This window comes from Anopheles funestus, chromosome 2RL, assembly GCF_943734845.2.
Source record: "Anopheles funestus chromosome 2RL, idAnoFuneDA-416_04, whole genome shotgun sequence".
Taxonomy (NCBI): domain Eukaryota; kingdom Metazoa; phylum Arthropoda; class Insecta; order Diptera; family Culicidae; genus Anopheles; species Anopheles funestus.
In genome coordinates, this window is record NC_064598.1 from 61,582,021 (window position 1) to 61,599,016 (window position 16,996).

Sequence of the window (16,996 nt, forward strand, 5' to 3'; positions counted from 1 at the left end):
CGGAGCTAGCGGAATTCGAGTAATATACCACAGAAGAGGGAGTTGGCATTCGAGATTTAGGCCATACCTAACAGAAATGAAAAGGATCCGAACAACACGAGAGTATGTACTAGAAAGCCGCGAAAGCCATCACCATATGCAGTATTTCAAGAGAGAACTAATAGAGGCGTTGCGACACGCGAATTGTTGCGGCAACGGTGCAGTTTCAATTTATTTTAGTCTTCTATTTCAATTTTTATTCCCACAAATATGTAGGTATAAAAGTGCCTTTGGGATGCACGCGGAACTTTTGAAATAAAATATTTTATCTGTCATCAAACATTTTAAGAAGCTGTAATTGTGGTAATTTATCTATCTGTATTAAACTTATCGAACTTTCATGGTTTAGTAGAGTATCGGTTTTATCCAGTATAGTGCGCACTTTTTACATTTTAAAATGTTGATGAAATGCTATCTGCGCACTATATTCGGAAGTTACCAAAACAGCAAGTGAGATTAGCTGGATAAAGGTTCATTTAGTGATCGAGTGGAAGTGAACATAAAATTTTGTTTTTTGAACATATTTCACAAAACAATTGTCCAAATATTATATGTTATATACCAAAAGAGAGGAAATTAAATTCTCTAATTGTTGGTCGGCGGTCCGGTGGTGCATGTGATAAACGGCGCCAGTCCACACGGCCGGACCGGGTTCAAATCCCATCCGGACCGTTCCCCCGTAGCAAGGACTGACTATCCGGCTACGTGGTAAAATAAGTCTAGTAAGCCAGAAATGGCCGGCGTGACCTGTAAGGTCGTTAAGCCAAGAAGAAGAAGAATTGTTGATATTGTTAAAGTGAATAAGATATTAAATTTTATCTATTTCCTCGTTATTCAAAGTTCCCCATTAAATTCCACCGTAAAATTCAAGTTTTTTTCAAAAATTGTTTGTAAAATTTAGGTGCGCACTATACTTGATAAAATACGGTACATTACAACAATCGCAAAAGACTCGTACAATTAGTACGATCATAATATTGATTTGAAACAAGCTTTAATAGACTTATGACCATAGTTGCCGGTCTCATAAAAAAAAAGTTGAGGTCTTGGAGCGCAAGCACAATATAGTGCATTAATAAGGCAGGGCCCAGGAAGCTGGATTTCTCTATCACAATTTGTCTCTGGGAAAAAAAACAAGCATTGAGGTTGTTTATCCTTATCCTTATGTGTTGATCTGTTGCTCACAGTAGTTGTTATTAGAAGATACACCTATCCATGAGCTAACAAATCTTCATTGGATATCCACCAATGGCGGATTTAACGGTATGCGAAGTAGGTGGCCGCCTAGGGCCCCGTCGATCAGGAAGTATTTGAGAACACTTTGAACAGGGTCTCTCTATCTCTCTCTCTCCCCCCTTGCCGCACAGAACTGATAGAACAAAGCAGAACATATGTTTATGGGGGTCTCATGGGGACGCAGTTATGTTCTCCAAAAATGAATTAAGTCCCCGGTCAGTCCTTTCGAAGTTAGGTTCCCCGCGATCGGTCACAGTAAGCCAATGTAAAAAAAATATCTCCCTGATTTCAATATGTCGACAGTGCGAGCATCTTTAGTTGTGGGCCCTGAACTACCATTTCGCTTAGGTCCTCCGAGAAGCTTAATCCGCCACTGATGTCCACCACATATTCTATTCCAAGCTGTGCGTAGGTCGGTTCCGCTAAAAGTAAACAAGGTCCCTATAATCATACTGAAATTAGGAGTAGGTAAATTTACTAACCGCACGAGAAGAAATTCAGCAAAGTTATGACATATTGTGGAATATCACCAAATGGCAACAATTTTTTTCGGTTGCTATCGTGTTAACACTACAGCTAGCGATACGAGATAGCGATACCAGATAAACAAACCTTTGCTTCCACAGTGACGTGCGGTTAAATAAATGTCAACCAGCAGATGTGCTAAACCGTTTGTATTCAGCATTTCTGCAAAATGCAAAACCATCCCGCCAGAAACTCCACAAATGGTTGATGCTTGTGCGTATATTACAGTTCTCTGAGCTGTATTTAATAAACATACATACATATTACAACCAGGAGTGGCTTTTAAAATTGTGATGAAACATAAACGTGCTGTACTAAAATTCGAATTCGAGACTCAATTTGGTTACTTGGGTAAAAGGCACAACCGCTCCGTTCGGCAAATGTCATATCAGCTACGCTTTGTCTACCGATTCGTTGGAAAAGCGCAGTACATGAACCAACCTTGCGCACAAGTTCTTCGTGTTGCAAAAAACGAACATGGCTGCCGTGTGGAAAATTTTTGCCGTCGATTTTGTCAATATTAAACAAGTTTCTCAAATTGGACCTCAAACGAAACGATTGTTTTGAACAAGTGTAACACGACTGCAAGGTGTTAGTGTTTGTTGCATTCCTCTTTCCGGTGCGTAATAGTGCGTCCGAGAGCCCGTCGTGCGAAGATTATTATTAGGCAATTGACTATCTCTCGGTGACGAACACAGCTACGACGACGTACGACATTGCGCGAATGCGACGAAAAACAAGCAAGAAAGATCAATTTTCCGTGTAGACAGGGTCAGAGTGGCGTAAAAAGAAAATCAGTGAGCACTCTGAAGGAAGGCGAAAATCGTTCAGAAGTTTGTTGTTTGGTGTAAATCAGTAATGGCGTGTTTTGTTTCCTTCGCTGCACTGCCAATGACCTAGAGTATTTGCATTTGATGGTTAAATGCCATCAGCTGCCGAGGCACCAACCTCCGTTCCGCATACCCCCCGATGGCATCGATCCGTCGTGATAGGAGTGACAGCAGTAGTGTGACTTCGAAACACACGGCCAGCATACGGCTGGAGAGAAGAAAGTTAGGCATAATTTTTGTTCCACTGCGTTTTGCCCCAAAAGGGTAGTTTGAGGGGATTCGGAATTGCATGGTGTGCTCATTCATAATTGTCGACGCATAGAGTGTGTGCGTAGTACGTGCGTGCGTCGTGCGGCAGTGTGTGTGCGATAAATGAAAAACGTCAGTGCATTTGACAGAAGCAGGTAAAGAGGAAGATGCAGAAGCTAGGAGAAGCAATGAAGAAAGGCATGGATGCAGCAGTAGGAAAGGATTATTGATCTTCTCACGGTTTCTACTTTTCCTTTAATGTGTTGTTGTTGTTGTTTAGTTTTCCATCAGCTAGTGCCAGCAGCATAAGCAGCAGTCGGAACAGCTTACAAAGTCGAAGCAAGCAACTGTAAAACCATGCACGTATAACACTGCAAAAGTGGATAGTGTGCGTTGAAATCGTGTGTGGAAGAAATGCAAACAAAGGTGAATAAGTACAGATGCACAATCTTCACCGTACCATCATCATAGTGCTAATGGGTGTCCACGAAAAGCTGCACAAGAAGTGTGTGACCCAAGTGCGTCCCTAAGCCCCGATCCCGTGATGTAAACCCGTTCCCGTTTTATAGGTGTCGCCCATTTCAGCAACAACAGCAACACCAACAAGATCACCACCAACAACAAAATTGCTTGATGAATGCGTGAATAAATTCTGTTTTCGTAAGCGAACCCATCCGTCGAACCGTGGGCGGGTGCTCCCTGATAGTGTTCCGGGGGAATGTTTTCGTCACGTTACTAAAGCTACGTAAAACCTTTTTACAGCCACAGACGACGTCGTTTACGTTGGTGAAAAGTGTCCTAGGAAGAGAATCAACACCGCAATGGAATAATCGATCCTTGGGTGGTTGACACACACAGCAAAGATTTTCCAGCTGTCAATAAAAGTGTTTACTAGATTGGTGTGAGAGAGCAGCACCAGACAACCGCGTAATTCACACACACACAACGCACTACCGCAACGCTATTCTGCCGCCTCTCCCGGCCTATAGTGCGTCTGGTGTCAAAACATCCGATCGACAAAACACGTTTTTGCCTGGGGTACCGTGACACGACGAAACGGGTAGATTGCGCGTTGGTGTGTGAGTGTGTTTTTGTGCTTTTTGTGTGAAGGCGATTGCGTACGTGTTTGTGTGTGTGCGTGTGTGGTTTGTGCTTTTTCTGTAGCTAGTTGTAAAACACCTCCGTACGTGTTTTGGTGCGTGTTTTCGACATTCACAAGAAGTCGTGCGTTAGTGAAAACATAATTGGTGCAACAAGGAACCGCATTCCGGCTTCCCGGAATTCCCGGACCGTGAGGGATCTGGAACGACGGATAAACGGGCAGATGAGCAGAAGCAGCAGTATGGCCGAAAACACGGTCTCCAACAGCCTACCACCGTCGTCTGCCCAGTCAAAGGTCACGGTCGGGGGGAGCGGCGCTGCCTCCGGCGTAGCAGGAGGAATGCATCATCATCATCATCATCACCATCATCATCACCACAATCATCATAAATCGATGGACATGGGCGGAACAGGCAAAGCAGGAGGTGGAAGTAAACATCACACTAATGTAATTCACCGGACTACGAGTGAAAGTTTACGATTGGGTGGTGGAGGAGTCGGGAGTGGCTCATCAATGAACAACAGTGTAAGCGGCAGCGGTGGCGGATCAACGATGGGCACTGGCGGTAGCGGTGGTGGAAACGGCAACATTGGAAGCAATGAAAACTCTGTCAGCAGCAGCATGCTAAATTCGTCCACATCGGCGAACAGTATTTCGCGAAAGAGTGGCAGCTCATCGACAAGCGGTGGCGGTGGCACCGGGCATGGCGGGGCTGGCGGGGGTATCGGTGGTGCTACTGGACCCGGTGGCAAAACGTCGTCCTTCACGATCACATCGGTGATCGTTGGTACGGGAAAGCACAGTGCCGACAACGGTGACGATTCGGCGGATGATCTAGATGAGTCACACACCGATGACAATAGCCGGATAACGGACTTTGAGAATGAAACTCCAAGCTTTTCGGAGGACACCTTTAGCAAGGAAGATGTGTTCTTTACGAACGCGATCGGAAGTGTGCCAGTCATTCCGACAAGTTCGCAGTACGGGTTGGCGATCGTAGCGCCGAATGATCGAACACATGGTGGGGAAGTGCTGGCCGATGCGATGCACGTCAGCGTTACAGATGGCGGCATTAACATAATGGGGCACGGCAAGGGTGAAATGAGCGACGGGAAGGAGCTCCATCATCGGAACGAGCGGTTTAAGGTGGTCAAAATCGAAAGCACCGAACCATTCAAGCGTGGCCGGTGGGTGTGTATGGATTATCTCGATCATACAACGCTGCAGCAACCGAAGGAAATCTCTACCGGTGCGGAGGGTAACGAAACGACTGGTGGTACCAATGCATCCGTCACAACGCAGGACAGTGGCGTTGGCATGAACGATAATGCTAGTTTCGCACCTTCGGACGGGACGATTGCCGGTGAGCTGACCAGTATAGATTACCATCCGAACGCGGTCAGCTCATCACCGGTTGTAGTGGGTAGTTCGGTAGCCGCCTCGACATCGACGACTACCAGTTCCAATGTAAGCAGTGCGTTACACGGAATGCTAAACAACGAATCTCCCGGCCAGAGTCTAAATCTTCCTCTTGGCGGTGGAAACGCAAGTGGAGGAGGAGCAGGAGTGGCTGGCGGAACTGCTGGCAACACTACAACTAGTCACGTGCAGTCTAACGCTACGGGCCAAGGCAGCGGCACTGTTGGCGGTGGGGCAGGAATACCGCACAGTTTACCTCAGTCGCAGCTTCAGAATGCGCTGGCGGGCCAGCAACCGCAGCAACCAAACGCAGCATACTCGCAAGGACAGCAAGGACAATCCCAATACTATCCCCACACGATGACGAATCTGGCTGACCTGAATCAGCAGTCTGTATCGAACCCACAAGCGCATCAACACCATCAACACGGTGCTACTCTTCCAAGCAACATGCAAATTCACCCGCAATCACAACCTCCCCAGCAGCAGCAGCAACAACAACAGCAACAGCCCAGCAACACTGCTGTCTCTTCCAATAACATTCTTCCGCCACTGGTCGCGCCGATCCCAACATCACAGGAGATGAACATTATCATCAACAATCCGACCATCCAATCGAGCTTCCCATCGCCCCACCAGCAGTTCAAGCCACAGCAACCGCAGCAAACTGCCTCTCAGACGAACTCGCCCGTCGTTGTTCCCACGTCTCTGCTCGACAACAACACGACCGTCACTGGCGCCGCCGGGGAAAGCGTTCCCCTTAACAATGGCACCACGGGAACAACCATTCTGTCCCCATCCGCCGGCACGGGCAATGCAGTTTCTGCCATCTCGACGACCGGTGGCGGCAGTGCTCATGATACAGCTGGCTCTGTATCGATCGTCACGGATCCACTGTTGAATTCGTCACCGTCAGCCACCTCTTCACCGGTGACTTCGTCCGCTCAGATAATTCCACAACCGGCAACGTTTGCACCACCATCTGGTGGTGCTGGTGCTTCGTCCGCTTCCATCGGTGATCCTTCCTCCACGGTTGCTGCTACGGCCCCGAATTCCGTTACTAGCGGTAGCAACAACACTGCTGTCGGTGGTAGCACTACCACGAACGGGACAAACTGTGTCGTCGCGGCCGGATCGCCGTCGTCTACCGGTGCTATCGGTTCCGCCAGTTCGATCCCCGTTGCGTCGGTCGCTGGGAGCTCGGGCACCGATCAGTTGTCGTCGGAAGCGAAACTACTGTCAGCTGTTTCCGGTGTTACGGCTGGAACCGCTGCTGGTGATGGGGAGGATCCAGACAAGGCGAACGCTGAAGATGGTGAAAGGTAAGTGATCTTTCGATTGGTAGGGATCACTGGGTACAAATATGTTCCTTTCTCGATCGCTTTTGTTTCATGCTTGTGTTTTATTTAATGTTACTGAATGTTGTGGCTTAAATGTTATTTACCAACTACTGTTAGATTTGTTAAAATATTTTCATTATAATGGCCGTGGTGATGCATTTGCTTTTCTTCTTAATTTTATTAATTCCTTCAAACACCATTAGCTGAATTGGTTGAATTGGTCCTTATTTTTATCCAAAGAATATATAAAACTTGTTGTCAGCAATAACTAATACTAAGACAATTTACAGTTCAACCAGAATGCAACTTTTCGAGCGTTTTAATTAAATGACTTTATGAGCTAAAGTGAAATAGATTACATTGATATAGTTGAATGTGATCAGCTTAAATAAGTTTCTTGTTGGTAAATAAATGTATGTATATTGCCCAAGCACATTTTACTGTACATGCAATAGAAATTGAAATATTCTTGACATATACGAATATTAACTAACTCATGTTGCATTATGTTAATAGTATACTACTAACAACCTCCGACCATTTAACCGTTGTAAATAATGTGATACATACATGACCGTATTTTAAAAACACAGCAACTCTATTGAAACAATCTCTTGCTGATTGTTTGTAAATAATTGTAAATAATACATGCGACATTTCAAATCAGAGCCATTGTTGGACAAGCTTGCAATTAAGAATTTGCTAAATTTGTAATCAATTACAGAAACATGCTATCATTTCGATTTATTTTTCAACTTATTCTCAACGTATTGAATAAGCTGAATAAGGGTTGAATTGAATATGGAAAATCTTAATACAGTCTTTTCCCGAGCTTTGTGTATTCAAGCGACGTAGATTTGACAGTGCATGGAGTGTTTTATACGGAAACAGTTTTCATTCTGCAATTTTTTAAATATTCCCAAAAATGCATTATATATTATTAGATAAAAAATCTATTTTGGTAAATATTTGCTCAAACTCTCTCTCTTCTCTTTTCTTGGTTTAACGGCCTCTAAGGTCATGGCGGCTATTTCTTGCTTACTACAACTTATTTTTACCACGAAGCCGGATAGTGACAGTCCTCGCTACGGTTCTGATAGAATTTGATATCCGGTCCAGTCGTGTGGAACCGGGCCGTTTATGATATACTCCACCGGATCTCCCTACTCGAACTAAAAAAATTTTTTTTGGAATGTGTCTTGTTATGTCTAAATAAGTATTGAATTATTTCATACGATATAAAAACAATTTGTTGTTCGGGAAATGAGGGTATTTACTCCCTTAAAAACAGTTATATCATTAGCAAAATGTTTGCAGGCCTACACACAATGTTATTATTTTGCTAATGAATTCTATTTCATTTGGTTAAAATGAGCAAAAACGTTTGTTCCTTTTGCTAAACCATTACAATCGTTACTGAACACAGTATTGTTCGGTGAGCGCTGTTTTGGTCAATTCCTAATATTTATTGCACTTCTTGCTTGCAAAACCTGTGGGGTGTATGTATGGGAAAGCAAAATCCATCATCGAAGGTCATGGACAATTCCGTGTCCGGATGCGATGTGCAAAAAAGTCAAGGTAACCACGAACCCAACTAAAGCACTCTACCGGACCTCCGGGCAGCTATTTTTCGTTGTGTGGGTGTATGTAGATGTACGGCAGTGTGTAATATCCTATCATGTGGATGTAAACTGCACCACCAAGTATACAGATTTGGGTTGGATCTAGTGAACAACCACCCTTACGGCACAATTACTTCACTGTATAACAATACCATCCCTCCCATCGAAATGAGCAGAAAGGAAAATATCGACTCAAGTTGTACTACCGGCAAAACATGGACATTCCTCGCTCGTTCTGTACTATCCCACTCGGAAAATAGTATAGCAGCAGTGAATTCTTCATGGTACCGCGCGTCGTATGGAGGATAGCGATTCGCGTGTTAGTTTGTTAGTGAGCAGCTCCATTATCGTATTTTCTTTTTAGACCTTATGAAAGGAACTTGTTGAATCGATATTAACTGCTCATGTTTCGTTTACGGGATATGCGTGCTGGTTCATTGATGATGTCTAATCATACGGTGGGACATATTTGATTAGTAACTTGATTTTAATTAATTGCTACTTTTTACTTGCTTCGCTATAGGAATTGCAACAAAGAATTCGATAGTAATTGAAATTATGACAACGGACAGCCATTTTCTCTTCGACAACTTGCAAATAGCTGTGATAATGTATACTTCTAAAAAAATTGATAAATTATATAATTTTTATTTCAAAATCAGTGGCACATGGGGTTGGAAAGTCATTAACCTTTTAATAGGGTTTTCACGAGCCACGAGGACATATCGAAAGCTTAATGACTTGTTTAACTGTTGTAAACAATCGTGAGCAAAGCTTTCAATGTGCTGAGCTTAAAGTTTCAGCCACTTCCACTTCGAGTGTAACGATCTAGCACCCAACAATCTGTCCAATAAAGAACCATCGATGTGGTGTACGTACTTACTGCTCCGTTCTACTTCCTCAAGCATGACGAATGACGATCACAGCGGATCGTGTTAGGTATCCTTTCCTACCGGAAATAGTCTACTACAACTGGCTGCACGCTTAGAAACGCAGTGGCAGAGCTCGCGCAGTTTAGTTTAGTGTTGCGTTGTGGTGCACCGAGCCTATCATACCCTGGCAGTAGAGTATCCGATATCGCCGACGCGTCCGACGTAAAACGAACCTAGAAACCTGTGTACGATGATGAGCTTTCATCACTGGAGGATCGACCGGGTCGAACTGTATTTGTTGATGTTTGCCGTGTGAACGAAGCAGTGCGTAGTATGTACGTGTGAGGACTATTTTGCGAATGAATAGGCAAATTATTGAAATAACTCAAATTAAATACCACAATACATTTTCCCGATTCCAAAGAATCTATTTCGACGCTAACTTCCGCCATTTCGATACTGTGAGGTGTTTGTTCAAGCCATCCTCAGTAACTTGTGTGAGCATCATAGGGCAAGAATAGACATAGAGGTTGTGCTGGTAGATGAAATGTGCGTTCCTGATATGTATTTCTTTTGTTTGATCGTGCATCGTCAGTTGTAAGTAAACAAATAAATCTTCCTGCAATGCGTCCCTTTTTCGAAATCTACCTTGTCGACCTTGCCATTGCACACATCACCCACCCCGCACACAGTAGACGCATGACGCCGTGACGTATGCAGTCGGTCAGTCTGGTGTGTGGCTTTTAGTCTAAGCGGTCCAAAGTTCCCAGACTCCGTTTACCGTTCCCCGGAGGAAGATCAGTTTACATGGTACGGTCGTGCTGTGCACATAGCGCTGCATCCGTGTGCTACTTCATATATAACCGTGTTAGCAGTGTTAGCTGCTTCAGTGACATTTCTGTGATACATTAATAGGTGTGTTGTGATCAGTGAATGAATTTTGGCCACGCAAAGCGAGTAACCATGTTTGGGAATAATCTAGCCGTTGGGACGTCGTACTATCGAAGCTCCAACTTTTACATCCTGCGAAGAAACTCCATGGTTCCGAGATGGTGAGTAGTGGAGAGATTCGGGTGGTAGCGAAGAATGGATCGAAACGTCGGTTTCGTTCAATAATGCTGTTCGCATCCAATTATTAACATTGAGTTGAGTATAATGTCTATAATGGCCACAGCGCCATTCAACCGCCATTCAACAAAAATACCATCGCCGTATCGAACAATTTTGGATTGCGTTCTACTTGAGCTGGTTTTAAAACGTTATAATTAGATTCCATACACCGCGCTGGACACTATCGTGGGGGATTAACGAAGCGAAAATACTGCTCAATATACCGCGAGATTGTGGTCAAATCAAAAATTAATTTCTTTGTAAATTTAACCGAAAAAACAAAAAGCCCCTTGTTCTTCTTCGCTTTCCAACAACGCAATGGCATTTCTGACAGCAGAAGACTTTGTTTATTTGTACGGGAAAATGCAACGCGGCAAACAACGCGGGAACACCCCGGGCCAGTAAAAACTAGACCAATTCCTGTTTACTTTATTCATCCGCATTATTTTTGGTTGCATCTTTATGATTAGTAGTGGTAGTAGTAGCACAACCGCACAGTCGGCATAGTACAATTGTGAGATCGTTCTAAAAATATTCGATGGCCAATGTTAGAATGCATCATTGGACAGATTAATCCAATAGCACATTGGTAGTAGGGGCAGGATAATAAAAAATAACAATGAATTGATAAGTCCTCGTGCCAAGTGACCGCTACGGGAAGAAAACGAACGGCCTGTTTTGGCGACATCTATCGGATGCTAGTAGAAACAACGTGTGGAGTAGTGTTCACAATCTCACGATAGTCGGGAATCGAATAAATTCATCGGCCATATTTTGTGCGGTTTTACTTTTCCTAAATAAAAAAAAATTGTACAGACTGTCGGGTTGCTGCAAATGAAACAAAACATTTCTAAAGGGGCATTAATGGTCAGATTGATTTGTGCCATTTTTTTCAACGAGATTATTGTCCAGCATTCCGTTCCGGGTATGTTATGGATCGCCAGCCGGAATCACCGAGTTACGTTCTGTGGCGTCGTGCGCAACGTACCTTATCAAGGAATGTTCTCGCTTTCTACTCGATTCGAGCCTGAGCCTGCCGTATATGACATGGGTGTCATGGGGAAGGCCCAATACATGAGAATAAAAAAAATATACGAAAAATACATAATCACTTGACTAATTTTTGGTCGCAGGCCGCAACAATTTATATATATTTTTGGAAATTTGTCCTTCAGAGCTCATCGAGATTAACACCCCTGCTGTACAGTGTTCATTCTTTCGCGTTTCATCAGCATTGTACTGACATCGGCACACTCTGCTGCACTTACAAACAGGGTGATCATGTAACCGATGCAACCGCTACGTAGAAGTTTGCTATCTCTTGTCGCCCTCCCGGGCAACCTGTAGTTGTGTCAAGTATAGTTGTGTTTGTGTGTGTATGTGGTCGGGAATTCGTGATGAAATACGTGTGAAATAGTGTACATGGACGGCCGCGGGTTCTCCCATGGGCGGTAACGTCTCGTTAATACCCTTAGGTGAATTGAATCATCAACTGCTAATGCACCATTTTACGCGTGCCGCATGCACAGGGTGAGCCCTAACGGGAAGGATATGCAAATCTGCATCGAATTTGCCTCCCACGGTTTCTGTATTAGTAGTGTATTCTACTACTAAACGTGATTAGAATGGATTAAAATGAACAATGTGTTTAACGAAAGAAAAAAATTAAAAAAAAAATAATTTACACCTACTTACTCACAATGCTACATATTGCAGATTACGTTAGAGTAACGATTAAAAAGACAAATGGTTGAAATATTGAAATAAACTAAATTAATGTGATGTTTCCTTTCTATGGACTCTTATACAAGCGGAAACGATTGGCATGTTGGCTACATTCCAAGATAGTGATATAAAATTGGGAGAATAATAAATTACCAAGTTCTTTGCTAGTATACGTCATTCTGTACAGAAATCCGTACTAAATATGAGCTATACAAGTGATCTTTTTTTATAATTCATCTCAAATACGCTCGTAGCGTATTGCGTTTGTTGTTTCTGAGGTTTTCAAGTTTTCTACACACATCCTTATCACCCTGTGCCGTCAAGTGCTGTTGTTAGTATTCGGATGGAATGTTTTTGCCGCTTGCGGCGGTCGACGCGGTCAGTTTTGTTTATATTTCTCCTTCCCCCCGTAGTAATAGTGTGGTATACGCGATAGTACATTATGATCTCTGTGCGATCGACAATGATGTGCGCCGTTTAGGGTTGGAAGAAGGCGTCGAGAGCAAAGCGCAACAAATCGTAAATGCACCAGCGTACCGTTTCATTCAGACAATTTCCTTACGCCGATATTGTCGTGTTCTAGCCATCCGTGCATAGTAAATCGCGCGCGCACTCAAAGTGATATAATCTTTTGTGTGGTTCTGAGTAAAAAAACGCTTTCTTATATCGAACATCACGATATAGTTCCATCCCAGGATGGTAGTAGTATAATCTTGACCAATTTTAAGTAAACATTTTGGTGACTATTGTGAATTAAAAGTGATTTCGAGCTGCAGATCCATTCTACTCTATTGACCCAGGATTTGTGTTCCTGCATCGTTTAATTGCAACGCAAATAGCATTGATGAAGTTCGCGAACGATGGTGTTTCACATTTGAAAGAGCCACTAGTATTTGTATATCTGCATTGTTGACTGCACTACAGTTTGAGTCTAGTGATTTATACGCATCTCGCTACGACTGATAACACGTGCGTATACGTGTGTAGGTAGTGTAACTTATGACAAGTGCATCGTATCAGTGGGCTGCGAAAGAGGTAAACCTACCCGCAGTCAAACATTGTGTGGCTGAGTTTAGTGTGCGGAACTCCTCGATCCATTCCCCACGGTCACAACCCTATCCACTAGACCGGTATAAACAGCACTCGATGTTACTTGGTTCTCGTTACGACGAAGAACGGCTGTTGTTGTCGTCGTTGTGTGTGTGGAAACAGGATAGCAAAAACATGTCTACTCCACCAGTCCGCAGAATTACCATCGGTGGTGTCCCGTCAAAAATTGTCAGCATCCCAAGGCGCATCTCCTTAAGGTAAATGGCAACGATATTCGGCTTATTGTTGTTCGGTCGGTCAATACTTCAGATGGGGTCATACGTATATTTGGGGTTACGACGATGTAAATTAATATCCCAAAGACTTCCAGTCAAATAAACACCATTGATTGTGTTGCACTTGAGAGAATCATCGTGTACATGTCGTGACACATAAGATGGCTAAGAATTTGTAAAACTTCTGAATGTTGCAAAGGTAATTCCTCCTTACCAAAGGTTGGTGTGTGAGTCATGAAAGAGAAATTAGATCCCCCAGAAGAAATCCTCATGTCTGTTTATTTTCGTTGAACTCCGTGATGCACTGATTTGCATTCTGCATTACAAGGCTTACTGCATTCGTCATGCTCCAAGTTGATCCGGGTTAATCATTGCTTGTCTTCTGATACTGTGTAATAAAAAGGATTATTCACCATTCTGTTTCATCGCTAAATAATACGATTTTGGATAGGAATTTTGTTAATCTACGACGAAAAGCGCCTTTTTTGTTGCTTAAATTGGGTTACATTTTTTTAAATTGTTTATTGTTACTGCTGTTAGTGAACAACTCTATGCTACGAAAGGTTCAATTTAATGCAATCATCTGTCTCTGGCTCCATTGGTACGGTGTGCTACGGGATGATGAGACCTCATTGTCCATCGTCTAATTTGCCCATACCAACTAGTCTCTACGAAGGTGGGACGACTTGCCCTACTGGCAGAACGATGGAGGAAGGAAGGCCACCGTGTACACGCCTGATGCGGTGTCCGACCTAACTGCCAGAAGATGATAACAAGTCGGCTAAAAATAGTGTATAATCCGTTGGTGTGTTGGTCCGCCACTTATTGCACTAACGAGCTAAAAGCCGTGTGTTTCCTCCCGATCGAGATCGGGCAGACGGCGGGCATAGTCGTCGGCGAGCATCTTCGCGTCTTCTTCGTGCTCTTTGAACCAAATATAAATCCCCAATCACGTTCCCTTCTGACTGATCCTCCCACCCTATCTGCTGTATGCTGGCGATCCGTTGTTGACAAGCGGCATATCTCCTCCAGGGGACGGGTCTTTCGTCTTTTTTTTTGCTTTTGCTCTCCCCATCAGTTAGTGATAGTTCATGCCATGGAAAAATGTTGATGGTTGAACCAGAGGTACGGTACTGGGGATGCTGTTTGTTTGAAAAGTGATCGAATGATCATGCCGTTCGACAACGTCGTCATCAATGAGATTCACAGTGTAAGGAGAGTTCCTCACATACCCCTATAAACGTTCGTCGTCATGTGGTTCGAAGGACATGGAAAATAGGAGAGTAGAATTGGTGATCGTCTAGGCACGCAGGGTTTAACGACGGGGTCGAGGCGAGTGGCAGACGCAGGGCTATACGCCACTAGTGTTTGTGCACTTGTCAATGCGACGTGTGAAACGACAACGACAGAAGCAATTTTGTCGTCGCGCTTCTCGCGCACCAATAAGGCATTTGGGTAAATGCGCGTCCGACAGTGTGTGTTGTCGCTGCCGTTTGCATGCACGCGAGATATTCCTCACAACAGGTTGCTGTTATTGTTGTGCACAGCAAAAAGGAATGGCACTTGAGAAAGGCGCTACAAATCAGTAAAACAAAACAACAAATTAAAGCAAACTCGCGAGTTTTTTTGTGCGCGACACTACAGTGTGACACTACGGCGAGAGGTGCTACTGATGCCGTCTGCCGTTTGATCAACCATCCGTCTTCCCGCCCAAGCCGCGCATATATTGCCGAAGTTAGAAGTGCACGTGTTCGAAAACATTAGCGTTAATGTGCAACGTCCACTCCCACCTGCACGGATGCACACGCACATGAGAGGATAGTGTTACATTCACCAGTCCTCGAACCGGAACTGTGAATCCTTTTTTGTCGCTGCCATGCCATCGTTGGTCACTTGATTTTTCCTCTGTTCGCTTGTCCGCAATTTTATACTTTACGTAACAGAAGGAAAAGTTCGCGTTGCGTTGCAGGTGTGGAGCAGTAAGCTTGCTGTGTGTAAATATTTGGTGGTGTGCTTGTGGTTCTATCGATTTGGCATCATTTTGGTGCCGCTTTGATGGTGCCGCATATTTTACGAAATGGCACACGTATGGAGCAAATCTAGCAGAAGAAATCAGCCGAACGTTTGCGCAGAAGAGCAGCCAAATCTTTCCTTAGGGTAGGTGACATCGTGTTCCGCATGATCATCATACGCAGCGCGAACCTTGTTTGATTTTCATTTAAATTGTTTGTCAAAAAAGCACACACACTTGTCTAATAAGCCCGCTCAATACACGCAAGGGTCGACAACATGTCGGTTTGCATCATTCCGAAACAAAGCGCATAGTTGCACGATGTCAAACCAAATTTTGGTTTCTCATTTTTTTTGCATAAAATTTTGGCAAGCACACCAGACAGCTGGCACCCCGTGTTCATTTTCCGCTACATGTTGTGCTAAAATAATCCGTTTGAATTTCGTTCGCCCAAAGTGTATAACAATTTTATTTCCAACTGTTATACTTTTTTAGCGCACCATCAGTTTACTCGTGGCGCTGTATGCGCTTGCATGCATATAGATGGCGCTGTGCGCATTCGAGGGATATTGTCGTTGGTGCACCATGACACGATTTCTGTTGTCTTTTGTTGAGTTTTTTTTTAATTTTTAATATTATATTAGTGAAGATTCATATTGTGCTTAATTTAGTCAAAAACTTCAAACGATAAATAATTTAAAATAAAATTCTACGGCTTCATCCCTATTAACCGTATTCTTTTTACTTTCGTTCTGCTCGTCGTGCAAATCAGTTTGCCAAACCGACAGTTGTACGCTAACCAAAGAAAAAGCATCCAACGCAAATTGTAATATCGTCACATCCTGAATCTGTACCACCATAATGATATCACCCAATCATGTATGAGATCACCTGGAGTGGTTTGAACGATTTGCTATGTCCAAACGACGGCCAATAAATGATCATAAAAAAACCTGACCAGAATTGTGGTAATGCGTTAACAAACAGGATTTGTTTATTATTTTCGAGCGTTTCTGAACCAACCAACAACCAACGATAAATAAAACCCAGTGAATGTCCTCTGCAACGTTGTGCGTCCCTGCTTCAAGACTTTTGTTGTATAACGTTTTTCACACGCACTATTTGTTTACATCTAGAAGCTTCGTTGGACCACTTATCGGAAATTTTCTCCTTCTTGGTTTGAATAAAACACACTAGGTGATTCGTGGCATATGATGGAATATTACATTGATTTCAACCATGTAGCTTAGCAGTCATTCCTAGTTACTTGCAGGGTGCCAGTTATAATGACTAGTTTAGACAGAACGCTGAAGCACGAGGCCATGGAACCACCTCCGATATAATGCAATGAAAACAGCATTTTGACTAAATACTACACCAACCTTCAATATTACAATGATGTGATTCTTATATTCCACAATCTTAAGAAGAAAACCATTCTCTATTACACAAAAAGTCATTGGTGATAATACGGGAAAGCTGTAATAATAAAATTAAAAAATTATTTGGCTTTGGTTGAAAATTCTTAACCCATTTTGTATGCTTTTACCCGATTTAATACTATTTTTGAAACGGAAATATTAATTTAATA

The 16,996-nt window shown here is 43.4% G+C and overlaps 1 protein-coding gene across 9 annotated transcripts in view; it reads left to right on the forward strand.

Moving 5' to 3' along the window:
* Positions 1–2,262: 2,262 nt before the first annotated feature.
* The window catches only part of LOC125763723 (protein bunched, class 2/F/G isoform-like), a 43,020-nt gene continuing 28,286 nt past the window's right edge, over positions 2,263–16,996 (forward strand). Inside the window, exons 1-2 of one of the 9 annotated variants that reach the window (XM_049427132.1) lie at positions 2,263–2,419; positions 3,160–6,722. In XM_049427132.1, the coding sequence (XP_049283089.1) occupies positions 4,204–6,722 (2,519 nt within the window). In that variant the 5' untranslated portion in view covers positions 2,263–2,419; positions 3,160–4,203. Of the gene's footprint in view, positions 6,723–16,996 lie in introns of all 9 variants that reach the window. The other 8 variants (XM_049427138.1, XM_049427137.1, XM_049427140.1 and 5 more) reach the window with 8 other exon arrangements.